Genomic DNA, 14,406 nt, shown 5'->3' with positions numbered 1-14,406 from the left:
CAGTCATAACACATTGCATGGGTGAATGTTCACCGTCAGCAGGGGCACAGAACAGTGTACGATTGAAAGCCAGATAGAGACCCTTCACATTTTCCTGGGCTTTGGAGGGTTGATGACTCCTGCAGCAGTTAGAGTTTGAGTCTAATACTTCCCGTGCACACCCACTGTTTATGAAACATGATTGAGGGACTCCACCTTTCTGCCCAGGACCGTAAGAAACTACAGAGAGTTGCGAACACAGCCCAGTCCATCAGGCAATCCAGCCTTCCATCCAATGCCTGCGTCTGTACTTCCCACTGCCTTGTGAAAGCAACCAATATAATCAAAGATCTCTTGCACTCCAGTTATAATCTCTTCCAAACTTTTCCACCAGGGAAACGCACATGCAAAAGCTTAAACACAGCTTAAACAGCTTCTGCTGTTATTGGACTTCTGAGTGGACCTCTCAAATTTTAAATCTAACGTTGATCTCACTCTTTGTGCACCTTCTCTGCAGCTCTAACGTTGTATTCGTCACTCTAATGCACTTTACATGATGTGACAAAACTTTTCACTGTACCTAGGTACATGTGACATTAATAACTCAAATCAAATCGTTATTCAGGCAAGACCTTTGTGGAGAGTTCGGATTCTATTGTATAGTTGGACATATTCACATTGCAATTTCCCACTGCTCAGTGTGTGTAACCCTGTCAGAATCACATGGGGGTTTACATCTGATCAGAACAGGACAGGATACTCTTCCCCAGAGCCAACCCTCACCCTCCCGATTCTCCCACCACTGACCCCTCCAGAACCCCCTTTGCCTGAATCAGCTAAAGCACTGTCTCTCCTGTGAACATACTGGAACGGGAGGTTGGCGCCGCTCGTGAGCTGTGTGCTAGTTGTTGCTGCCTCTTGCTTGCTGCCCTCCGTGCCTCACCTCCTGATGCCACTTGATGCCCAGCTTGCTGTCTGGCTCCCCAGCTCGTTCGGGGAGTGGGGTGCCAAACAGTGAGCCTTGAGGCGGGGCAGCGGACAGCTTGAGGAGTTGGGAGTGGACCAGTGATCGCAGACTTCTGTACCATCATTCTGTGATACCGGCATCACTGTGCCACGGTCATGGTGTCTGCACGTGCCGTGTGTGTCCTTCAGAATGTCCCTAATGGCCTACAGGATCCCTCTCCCCGTCCCACCACATTTTCCCCTCCCTTGCGCCTCCCCCACCTCCTCCTCCCACTCACATCAGCTGTCTGAGATCCTATCGAATGGAGTGGAAACAAATTACCCTTCAACCCAAGAGACCGTCTAACAGAAGTAAAGGCCCTTAACTGACACAATTGATTACTCACAATGAACTCCCCCCAACCCTCCCCTCCCCTCACCTCCAGGGTTAAACACACTTCCCCCCACCAAGACCCTACAGCTTACAGTAAATGATCTAAAATCACTCACTTAACCATTAGCCAGAAATCCTGCTTAATTCATGTAAAACTCCCAATTCTGAACCTTGATCACTTGCTGTGCTATTAAATCCTGGTTCAAACAATGATCGAAAAGGCAACACATTCCTTTAACTGTTTTTGTTTAAAATGTGACATTTTACAATATTAACTTCATTTGACTTGATGTTGTGAACTGTTGTAGATAACAGAGATGACAGGGTTGTTCAGTACTCCTGAACATTAGAGAGTGAAATAAGGCCGTTTAAAGAACCTGACTGAGATTAATTGAGAGTAAGAGATTTCTGATATGATGTGGGTGGACTTGGAAGTGATCTCAGTCTGCCAGCTGGGGTGTTTTAATGCAGATATATCCTTATTTATAATTGTTTTTGAGTTAGGAGGCACTGGGTCATCTCATTTCTAGTATTTGGAAAGCCAGTTCATTCACTCTCTCCCCACCTGCATCTCTAGCCTAGACCATGACCCCACAACCCCTGTCCAAGTGGTGGAGGCTGATCCAACTGCAACATTGAAAAGGCACCTGGATGGGGATATGAATAGGAAGGGGTTGGAGGGATATGGGCCAGTGCTGGCAAGTGGGAGTAGATTAATTTAGGACATCTGGTCAGCATGGACGAGTTGGACCGAAGCTGTAAGTGCTGTACATCTCTATGACTCTAATTCCCAACCTCTCCACCATCCTCTGCATTGCCTGCCTCCTCCACCCTCCCCCTCTTCTCTGCGCTTCCCCTCTCCCTACCTCCCTATTTTATTCCCTCTCCTCACCTCTGTCTGCACCCTTTCCCCCCTCTCCCACACCTTCGCTGCCTTCCCCCGCTGCCAGCCCAGGATGACAAAGTGGAGCATGATCCTGAGACACCAATCTTGCCATTCTGATAAAGCTGAACATCAGTCCCGGACATATATCTTGGAAATAAATTCCAGCACTGCATGGAGCTTGTAACCTAAACATTTTCACTTCAGTATTTCACATTTAATCCTGTGACTGAGCGAGTCTGGGTGCCTCGTATAATTCAGAGAAATGATTGCACTGTCCTGGTAATGGAATGTTTCCCGTGTGTAAGCAAGTTTTTAAATTCAAGTGAACACAGAATTCATCACGCTATATACACATTTACAACGCAACTCACAATTTGGAAATTTTAGATACCATAGCAACCAATTCATAGAATCCCTGTGATTTTGTTTCCTACAACTCAAAATGTCCTTTTCCATAGTAATGGCAGAATTTTATGATCTTCTAGATGTTAAGGTAGATTGAAATAGAGACAGACACCTGTTTTCATTCATACCTTACCAATGTCTGTAAGGGCTGATCACAGAGACATTAAAATGCAAGATGTCCATTGAATTGTGAAAAATCACAGCTTCTGTGATAAATGGCAAGACATTTCAAAGGGATTCCAGCATGATTGAGCTCCTTGCCCTGCTTTTTGGTATCATTGTCGCCTGGATTTGCACTGTAGCCATTAGTCGTCAGTTTTGAACTGCATCAAGTCTGCCTGAAGTCAGTCAAATTGTTCAGGAGACATCACTACTTGCCTTGGTTATGGGAGGCAAGAAGGCAGGAATTGGAAATCAACTGCTGTTCCATCAAAAGAGATCAGGCAGTCTACAAGTGCCATAGCTGCAGAATTAGTGAGAAATAAATAACCTCTCTCTGAGCTGATCTGCATGGGCAAACATTGACTATTTGACAACAGGAACTGCTGAATCTGCTGAATCTGTCTTCAAGTGTCAACCATTTCACCTCAGAATGAGAAATTTCAAGAAGCACTGTTCCTAGAATAGAGACTGATCTTACCTTCAATTACCTTTCAGCCTTAACTCCTGTTAATCTTTATAAATGTATTTCTAACTAACAGCTTGATCACTTTTACTTGAATAATTACAGTAGTTTTGTAATAAATTAAAGCTTGTCTTGTTTATGTGTCAAGTATTGCTGCTGGTCATTTTTAAATTAACTCGTAATTCAAAGGGGGCTACAGACATATACATGCTCATGATCCATTTTGAAGAATACGTTTAATCTGATCATGACACTTGCGAACACTCTGGGGCAGTGAACAAGTCAGTGAACTGGCTGTACTGCTCCTTACACAAGAATAAGCTTGAACCAGATGAATGAAGATTAAAAGGGTTTGGCGATGGAAAACAACTTGGTCAGTTTACACAATGAACAAAACTAGGTGTATTCTATCCAGCTTCGGGGAGATCCATAAGATCAGGGTTGGGTTTGGGAGACCCCAAGGTTCAGTGTTGGAAATCCCAGGGTTCAGAATGCGATACTCCACTCTGACAGCAGTGCAGCCATTTTCTCCCCCGCGGCACCAGCGCAAAGGAAGGTAATGATGAACCCACCCCTGCCAGTCACTTGCAGCCCCATCCTGGAATCTGCACGTCTCCTTCCCAATATCTCACCCCATTGACTCAGAGCCTTCACGCTTCCCAAGTATGCTCCCAAACAGTGCATCTGTGTTTACACCGGCCTACCTTCTCATCCTGCCCCTGTCAGGCCTGTTGTGGTCATTCACTGACTCCCTCCCCCCACCTGGAGCTAGATTACTCCTGACCACAGGCAACACCCCCAAACTCGCATTACACCCATCCCTGCATATGTTTGACCATATATCCCCCAGCCCTCGCAAATCCTGCTGCCCCTGCTGCGCCCAACCCTTCATAACTGTACTGTACCCTCACCCACAGCCTCCAGCTACAAGTCCTGCTGACTAACCCATTGACGCTCAGTCCTGTGGTCAGGCCCCTCCTTCCCCCGCCCCCCTCCTCCTCCACTGCCACACATAGTTGCCCTATTCAGTTTTCCATGGCCAGATGTGACAGACTGACTGGGACCCATCCCCTCAACCAACATGATCAGACAGTCCCGGGGTAAGACACACTGGGATGGATGCAAGGTGCCTGTCCATCTCCCCAGCCACTTAACCTTAACCTCCCACTTGCTGCTAGGGAGCCAACATACTGACTGGGACTCAATCCCCTAACTGCGAAGGCACAGACCCCTGACCGAGAACACCCTGACCGTGACTATGTGGGAGGGTACCCCTGAATAATGTGTTCTTCCGTGGACTTGGGTGAGGGCGACTCCCCTCAGACTTTGCGACCTGTCTCCTTGCTTGCTGCACTGGCCGTCTGTTCACTGAGTGAGCTGCTGGCATAGGGAGCAAGGATGAAATTGACCCAGCACCACTGTGGTTCTGCAAGATGTTCACCCCCACCCGCCCAGACTGAGGACTGCTTGGGGCAAGGGCAGTTGCCTGATTTTGTGATGCTACTAATTGTCACCATGAGGCAAGGTGAGGCATGACCACTGTCAGCATGTGAGCAAGGCACTAAACGAACAAATGTTATGAGAGCAAGCGATCATCTCTGAGATGCAGCCCTAGTCTAATCTGCAGGCTATACACAAAATGTCTCTGAAGCAGTCTTTCCATGTTACACTTTGGGAATACAGCATGCAATTTTGGTCTCCCTCCTACAGGAAGGACGCTGTGAAACTTGAAAGGATTCAGAAAAGATGTATGAGGATGTTGCTAGGGTTGGAGGGATTGAGTTATAGGGAGAGGCTGAATAGGCTGGGGCTGTTTTCCTTGGAGTGTCGGAGGCTGAGGGGTGACCTTATAGAGGTTTATAAAACCATGAGGGGCATAGATAGGATAAATAGACAAAGTCTCTTCCCTGGGGTGGGGGAATCCAGAACTAGAGGGCATTGGTTAAGGATGAGAAAAGAGATTTTAAAGGACATAAGGGGCAACATTTTCATACTAAGGTCGGTGCCTAAATGGAATGAGCTGCCAGAGGAAGCAGTGGAGGCTGGTATAATTACAATGTTTTAAAGGCATCTGGATGGGTATATGAATAGAAAGGGTTTAGAGGGATATGGGCCAAATGCTGGCAAATGTTGGACATGGTTGGGCATGGACAAGTTGGACTGAAGGATCTGTTTCCATGCTGTACATCTCTCTGACTCTACAGATCTATTTGTGAAAAGCATGAAAGATAGAACTAGGTAATCTTTAGGTTGAGAAGGGGCCTCGAGGACTTTGCATTTCTGTCTTCCCCACATCTTCCTGTTGCCCTTGTTGCTAAATTTCCATCACAGAAACAGAAAATAGCATCAGGACTAGGCTATTCAGCCCACCATTCAATACAATTATGGGGTGATTCTCTATCTCAATGTCAGATTCCTGCTCTCTCCTCATATACCTCGATGCCTTTAACTTCTAGAAATGTAACTATTTCTTTCTTAAAAAGATTCAATAACTTCGCTTGCCCACCTTTCGGTGATAGAGACTGTCACAGAATGAACGCCCACTTGGTGAAGAGATTTCTCCTCCTGTTTGTCTTTTCCACCACAGAATGCAGTTTCTCTCCATCTACCTTATAAAACCCCTAATTTTAAGCATCTCTTGTAAGATTATGTCTCAACCATTTAAACTGAAGGAAGGGCAGCCCAAGTTCACACAACTTGTCATTTAAGTCTGTGAGCTGTTGTGAATCTGAGTTACACTTCTCCCAATTTAGGTCCAAAAACGAATTCTTCCTGCTTGCTGTGTCTCTCTCCCTCTCTCTCTGTCTCCGCTCTGTCTAGATTCTACACAATTTGAACAGCTCTGTCAATCCTCTCAACCTTCTCTTCAAGCAACACATCTTTGATCCCATAATGTCCTTATGCCAGCAGGTGGCACTATGGGACTTGAGTACAAGCATTTTCATTCAGACTATGATGAACTTCTGGATGTTGTGCCTATTAAGGGTCATGATGTGGAGGTGCCGGTGTTGGACTGGGATGGACAAAGTCAAAACTCACACAACACCAGGTTATAGTCCAACAGGTTTATTTGGAAGTACATGCTTTTGGAATGCTGCTCCTTCGTTAGGTAGCAACGAAAGCTTGTACTTTCAAACAAGCCTATTGGACAATAACCTAGTGTTGTATAATTTTTAACCTATTAAAGGTGCAAGACTCAAGGCTAATTTTATAAATCCCCAGTCATTTTCAATCAAATATCACAATGATTAGTAAAGTTAACCATATTGATCTACAATATTGACTTTTATTTAACTTTCTTGCATCTCTCACTGTAAGATCCCTTGGATTTTGACACAGTGATCCTGAAGGAATGCTGATATATTTCTAAATCAAGATGGTGAATGACATGGGGGGAGTTCAGGGATGGCGGGGTTCCCAGACCTTGAGATCATGGGCATTCCTTTTCCCAGTTTGCTTTCCATACATCCTCTTGCCAATGGGGTGTTCTCAAAGAATTGCTTCCCCTCATACAGCATTTTCCTCAATGTCGGTTTCTTCTGTACCTATGCATTGACATCTGTGTTGCATTTCTTGAGGACATCTTTCGGGGAGCCTTTGAAACACTTCCTTTGACCCCTGCTCATTTGGGTCCCTTCCTTGAGTTGGGTGAAGATGATTTGCTTTGGTGGTCGAAACGCAGGCAGTCTAAGCTCATGGCCAGCCCAGTGGAGTTGGTTTTGAATGATCATAACCTCGGATACAAGTAATTTTGGTTGCTTCAAGGACGCTGGTGTTAGTATGTCTGCCATCCCATCTGATGCAGATATTCCATCTCAAACAGCATTGATGGTACTTCGCAAAGGTCCTGAGATGTACATAGCCCAGGTTTTAGAGCCAGATGGAAAGATCAGAAGGAAGACAGCCTGACACAAGGACCTTAGTATCAGAACTGACTCTCATCCTTAGACATCTGGAAGTGGCATCTGCAGATCAGATGTGATGTTGAATCACAGCATCAATATCAGCCTTAAATGAGGGCTAGCTTCCCAGGTAAGGGAAATGCTCCATGTTTGGGAGGATTTCTCCATTGATCTCAATGGAGGGATGGACTGGAACTTGACTTGGTACAGATTGGTGCTGTACCATCTTTCAGCGAAGAATGATTCTAAAAGGAAAGGAATGTAACTTATAATTTGAAGGGTGTTTTGAAGCAAACATTCAAGTTGAGTGCTCCCAGACTGGAATTATATATACCATGAATAGTCAAAGTTAAAAATCAAACAACACCAGGTTATAGTCGAACAGGTTTATTTGGAAGCACTGGCTTTTGGAGCGCAGCTCCTTCATCATCACAGCACCACCTGATGAAGGAGCAGTGGTTCAAAAGCTAGTGCTTCCAAATAAACCCGTTGGACTACAACCTAATGTGTTATTTTTAACTTTGTACACCCCAGTCCAACACCAGCTCCTCCACATCATGAATAGTCAATTGTGACAGCTACCACCAATAATGATATGTTGCATCAATGGATTGCAACTTAGGGCATTCATTGGCAATATTACAGTTAATGCTGATGAAAGTGTTGCCTCTTCTTTGGGAAATTTACATTATACTTGTATTCATGGTGAATCAATACCACTATATTATATGGCACAGGGGACCATTTGCACCACTGTCTGCTGGGTTTTTTGAGCAATGCAAACCTTTGTTTTTCTCCATAGCTCAGCATATTTTCCCTTGTCAAGCAAGTATCCAGTACCCTTTTTGAAAATTATTATTGCATCTAGGTGAATTGGCAATCACAACAGCTTGCTATCTAAGAAATATCTTCTTTCTGGTTATTCGACAAATCAATGAAAATCTGTGTTCTCTGTTGACTAACAATTGAAACAGCTTCTCCTTATTTACTTATTTTGTCTTTCTACAAAAAAATGGAGTTACCCATCATGGTAGGAAAGACAGAAATGTGGAGTATTTCTTATACAGTGAGAGATTAGGAAGTATTCATGTCCAAAGAGACCTGGTTCATGAGTCACTGAAAGCTAGGATGTAGGTCCCACAAATGGTTAGGAAGACAAATGGTCTCTTGGCCTTAATTATAAGTTATTTAAGTAAAGGAGTAAATATGGCTTATTGTAATTGGATATAATCTTGGCAAGATCACACTTATAGCATTGTGGGCAGCCAGTGATAGGACCAGGGAGCACAGATAAGCAAACAGTATGGTTGGATGCTGCAACATTTATTTTCCCTCAGAAGGTTACAGAACAGCTGACTGATGTTTATGCCATCCCTTTTTTTTTAAAATGGACTTTATAATTCCAAAAGGGAAGAAGCCATTTTTGTTGACATTGGAACATGGGCGTTGCTTTCCTTTACCTCGAGATGCACCATTTTATAATCATGGACTCCTGAAGTTTGTTTTGATGCCTCAGGGCATCAGTTATGAATCTTTCAGCAGTTTCATCTGACATTGTCATAGAAGATGGAATTTTACCCATAATTGGCCGAGTGTTAATTTTGGGGTGGAGCTGGAATCACGGAAAGGTTTCACTCTGTGAGCTTTAGTGGGCTATCCAATGTGATTCTCTGCTGCTCACCTCATTATGAACGTGCCACACCCCTATGATGATGTGTTCTAGCTATCATGCAGTCACCAGTCGAGGAAGTGTTCCGCACTGCCAGGACCTTACTGGATTCACATCACTGGAGCCATATTTAAATCCCACCTCTGTACTTCAAACACTGCAAGCCAGGAATAGCTTGTTGCAGGTGCAGGGCTGAATCTGAACTTGCATTAATCCAAAGACCCAGGTCATGTTCTGGGTTCAAATCCTGCCATGGCAGATGGTGGAAATTGAACTCGATAAATTTCTGGAATCAGGAGTCTAATGATGACCATGAATCAATTGCCAATTGTCAGGAGAAAACCCATCTGGTTCACTAATGGAAACTTCAGTCCTCACCTAGTCTGGCCAATATGTGACTCCAGACCTACAGCAATATGGTTGACACTTAAATGCTCTCAGGGCAATTAGGGATGGGTAATAAATGCTGGTGCAGCCAGTGATGACCACATCCTATAAATGAATAAAAATAAAGCTAGACCTTCATGGACTGAGTCATGGGCTCCACTTCTCATGTTTCTTTTTGCTTTGTCTTCCCTGACAACCCCATTGGGTTTGATTTTCCCCGTTGTCCCAGCTAGCTCCTTTATTTAACTCTCCATATCTCTTCACTTTACCTAATCACAGGCATGTGGCTGAGTCATAACAAACATCATTGCACACCGTCTCTCACTGAAGCCAAGGTGGTGGTGACCATCAATGACCCACCTTCCACAGTACTCCTTGCCCTCCCATGCTCTACAATCTGCCCCACCCCCACCCCTTCATACGTGGGGTTGTCTCCTTTCAATAACATTGTCCCCTCTGCATGACAGCATGCTGCTTCCAATCCCCACAACTGACTACTCACCTACCAGGAATGACCATGGCCGAAACCCCTGACCAACACGAAAGGACAGCATTTACTGACGGCTGTCCAGAGAGCTGACTGATATCTGCATTGTTCTGCAACCGATGTACCATTACTCCTCAACGGCAGACCATGGCTCACTCCCCAACTATAGTGATTTGGACCTCCAGACCCTGAATATCTCAAGATCCTGGACTGTGATCAAACATTGTCCTTGATTGACTGTGCTGGTGACTCCTGACGGTCCTCCTGGACTCAACTGAGGACTACTCCACTTAGGTGTTCTGCCATTGTCATTTGGTTTGTCACATTTACTGTGTTGACCATGAAAGCTGCTGGCATAGAACGGTGCAATATGGCAACGTGCACACCCCTTGACTGATCACTGCCGACAATATGACAAGCTGCCTGGCTTTACTTCTGTGCTGAATGTTAAGGCGAGACAGAAGCACTGCGAGAAACATTCTGAATGAGGTGCTAAAGGCAAAAAGGGAGGCAAAGTAGAAATGCTGTGAGCATCCATGTAGGTGCAAAGTGAGTGTGCGCTAAGAGAGAAAGCCACAAGCCCTGAGATGCACTCTAATCCTATGCATGAGGTGGGTGCCCGTCCCTGTGTGCAAGGTGTCCTGGCAGTGCCATTGTGATGTAAGGTGTCAGTGAGTTCCAGAGGGCAGTAATGAAGTTGTGCACAATATCATAAGAGTCTGAGATGTGCCATGATGAAGTGGTGAAGCTGGCGAGTGTCCGATGCCAAACTCCATGAGCATGCTGTGAGATGTCGTCAAAATCTGGAGAAGGTGAAGACCTGGAGGAGCAAGTGGAGAGCTGGAGCTGCCAGGTACCTGCTCAGACTGCCATGTAAGGGATTATCACTGTCAAGCTTCTCCCCACTGTCTGGAAAAGTAGCAAACTGCACATAAACAAGGCAAGATTAGGTAACAACATTAATGCATGCAAATAGTCCTCTCAACGCTTACTATTGAGATTCTCATCTTCCCATTAAAATGCAGCAAATTGGCCGTCTTTTTCTTGCGTTGAGAATTCCATTTTTCTGAAATCGCCATTTTTATCTCAAATGACTCACCATTGCTCACATTGTTCTGGAATTGGGAAGATCCCATCCAGAACTTGCTTTCTCCTTTCCTTAGTCCTGGAGTATTGGATTACTATTGGTCAGGAAAGGAGGAAGCATGAGTTCTGCTGATTAGTGTGAGCAGTGGTGGGTCCAGGAGTCTTCTTGTTCATCTCATATCTGTGTGTGTGTTATACATCTTCAGGATAATTGCTTTGGACAAATGATTAAACCAAGTAACACATGAGAGATGAAACATAAATCATTGACATCATTAGATCACTGTGGGATGCTGGTTTAATTACAGTACTTCAAATGACATTGATCCCTCTCACTCTCCACTGTGCTCAGTATCTCCTCGCACTCTAATTAAGTCATTAAAAAGCACCATCTCAACAAAACTATCCAAGAAAACTTGAGTTTACATAAAAATTATATTAGAGTTAAACCAAAACCTTTATAACTTTTCTTTTTAATGACTCTCAACAGTGAGACACCTATTTTGAAAGAGGACTCAATACTATGATCTATTCCTTAAACATTGAACATTTGTCATTCAGTGAACAAAGCGGTTTCGATCGTCTGTTCCGTCACATTTCTGAGGAGCTGGAGAACCGCAAACATGGCCCAATTCACAGCCTGTAATGGAACAGAAAAGAACTTGACACTTTAATAGAAGAAAGCCAGTCTACTCCTGATCCAAGCATCTAAGTCTAACCTAACCTATTATGACAACCTTCCTCTCCCATTTACCTTCCTGCTTCACAAATTGATGGGTCAAAGTGATACATTTTTTACTCTTTATTTGACTTGCTTGCTTAGGTCACTGATCTAAAGCTAAGAATAGTTAAATCTTGCTCTTTTCAATTAATTTTTCTTTGCAATATAACAGATTAGAATAAAGTAATCTTTTACTTTCTAAGCATTCAGAACTGGCTTGAAAGTAGAAGACAGAGGATGGTGATGAGGTTGTTTTTTAGACTGGAGGCCTGTGACCAGCGGTGTGTCACAAGGATTGGTGTTCAGTCCATTGCTTTTCATTATTTATACAAATGACTTAGATGTGAACACAGGAGATACGGTTATTAGACACCAAAATTAGAGGCGTGGTGGACAGCGAAGAAGGTTACCTCAGAGTACAACAGGATCTTGATCCGATGGGCCTATGGACTGAGGAGTGGCAGATAGAGTTTAATTTAGATAAATGTGAGGTGCTGCATTTTGGAAAGGCAAATCAAGGCAGGACTTATACACTTAATGGGAAGGCCCTGGGGAGTGTTGCTTAATAAAGAGGCCTTGGAGAGCAGATTCATAGCTCCTTGAAAGTGGAGTTGCAGGATAGTGAAGACGGTATTTGGTATGCTTTCTTTTATTGGTCAGAGCATTGAGTATAGGAGTTGGAAGGTCATGTTGCGGCTGTACAGGACATGAGTTAGGCCACTTTTGGAATATTGTGTACAATTCTGGTCTCTTTGCTAAAGGAAAGATGTTGTGAAACTTGAAAGGGTTCAGAATAGATTTACAAGGATGTTGCCAAGTTTGGAGGGTTGAGCTATAGAGAGAGGCTGAATAGGCTAGGGTTATTTTATCTGGAGTGTTGGAGGCTGAGGGGTAACCTCATAGTGATTTATAAAATCATGAGGGGCATCACAAGGTCTTTTCCCCAGGTTAGGGGAGTCCAAATCTAAAGGGCACAGGTTTAAGATGAGAGGGGAAAGATTTAAAAGGGAGCCTAAGGGGTAACATTTTCACGCAGAGGATGGTGCGTGTATGGAATGAGCTGCCAGAGGAAGTGGTGGAGGCTGGTACAATTACAACATTTAAAAGGCATCTGGATGGGTATATGAATAGGAAGAATTCAGAGGGATATGGGCTAAATGGTGGCAAATGGGACTAGATTAATTTAGGATATTTGGTAGGCATGGACAAGTTGGACCAATAGATGTGCTATACACCTCTATGAATCCATGACTCTATTACCATTTTTGGTGGGGTATGTTCTTCCAGTTTATAATCTTGTCCATGTTCTGCACTATTCGAAAATAGACTGAAACTTGCCAGGAGGAGGCCATTCAGCAAAGAAGAAGCAGCAGTCTTCCATTGTGAGTAAGGGTGAGAGAGGGTGCTTTCTCTTCAACCTTTTATGTTTACGAGTTCAACCACGCCCTCCTCAGCCACTGCTGTGCGTAGCTAAGGGACCTGTGGTTGCAGCAGTGGCCAACTAAACAGAGAAGGCCTCATAGCCTGTCTGGATTGTTTGACCACCAGTGGAGACTGGCTCTCGGCAGCTGCTCAATTCCTACACCCCAGCATTCACTTTCCAACAAACTCAATCAATAAATAGGACTCATAATTAACATCTATACGCTTCAACACAGCCTCAGATTTAGCACTGCTGCAAGCCAACTGTCATGATAGGCCCATCACCCAAATAAACCGTACACTGACCTGCTTCCCGCTTCTTTGATGGAAAAAGTGATACACAATCAGGAGATGATGGGAGGGGGACAGGAATGTCACGGAGGAGAGACAATAGTGGACTATATAAGAAGGAACATCAATGAACTGAAGGTGTTAGCATTGCTGGATACAGACATTAACATTAGGAAGAGGAATAGGCCACTCAGCTCCTTAGGCCTGTTCTGTCATCCAATCAGATCATGGATGAGCTGATTAACCCACATTCCCACCCACCCTGATTACAGCCCACCCTTTTGGTTACCAAATCTATCCATCTACCTCTGCCTTAAAAATATTCAAGCATATTGCTTTCATCACCTTTTGACTCTTGACCTTCTGTGAGGAAAAAATTATCTTTGTCCCTGCCTTAAATGGGCGCTCTCTTCTTTTGAAACAGAGAGCCCCAATCTCACATTCTCTTACAAAAGGAATCTGTTGAAGGTGATGATATCCTCATAGTTATACAAACCCATTCTCTACCACTTCTCCCTTATCTCTAATCCTTCTCAGGCTTACACGTTGCAGGTAGTATAAGTATGCACTTCCTAATTTTTTTTCTGACCCGTCACCATGACCAACATTTGCCCCATTTCATTTTAATTACCCAAGAACTGCAACCCGAGTGGGAAAAGCAAGAGAGGAGCAAGGTAAAGGCAGACTGTCACTTAATTTCAGAATAGTAGTCACTAATTCAGTGACTAATATTGCAGGTAGTTTAAGAGGCTTGTATAGAGGTGAGATCTACACTAAGTAATACTTTGTATACAAAAATGGAGGAATGAGGCTGGAGATGGGGGAAAGATAGCACAGATGCCAGCTCACTGGTGGGTGAGTTTAGACATTAGAGGATTCAGGTGATTGTGTCAAAGAACCAGGCTACAGAGATTGATAGGTATATACACTTAGTGCACTGAAAAGTCTATCAGAAAACCTGGTTTGAAGGTAAATGAGCATGGAAAGGTCTAAGCACAAATATGGCTTTGGATGGGCTGTATACAGATCTCGGAACCCTTCCTTTTCGATGTGGAAATGGCAGCCACCTTCAACAACAGTCCTGTGGAGTCAAACATGATGTCTCAGCTTCCATTACAGCCCAATGTCTGTGTGCTGCCATGGAATCTAAGATTGCTTTTGTGGAAATTCAAACTTCTGCCTTCACGGTTCAGTGTGCAAAGGGGCT

At 44.1% G+C, this 14,406-nt stretch overlaps 1 protein-coding gene across 1 annotated transcript in view; it reads right to left on the bottom strand.

The window, feature by feature from the left end:
• Window positions 1-880: 880 nt before the first annotated feature.
• The window catches only part of mdh1b (malate dehydrogenase 1B, NAD (soluble)), a 53,037-nt gene continuing 39,511 nt past the window's right edge, over window positions 881-14,406 (bottom strand). Inside the window, exon 9 of the mRNA XM_060828163.1 lies at window positions 881-1,021. Coding sequence (XP_060684146.1) covers window positions 881-1,021 — 141 coding nt within the window. The remainder of the gene's footprint in view (window positions 1,022-14,406) is intronic.

This window comes from Hemiscyllium ocellatum, chromosome 7, assembly GCF_020745735.1.
Source record: "Hemiscyllium ocellatum isolate sHemOce1 chromosome 7, sHemOce1.pat.X.cur, whole genome shotgun sequence".
Taxonomy (NCBI): Eukaryota; Metazoa; Chordata; class Chondrichthyes; order Orectolobiformes; family Hemiscylliidae; genus Hemiscyllium; species Hemiscyllium ocellatum.
Note: the sequence above shows the minus strand (reverse complement) of the source record. Positions and strands in the feature narration are given on the sequence as shown.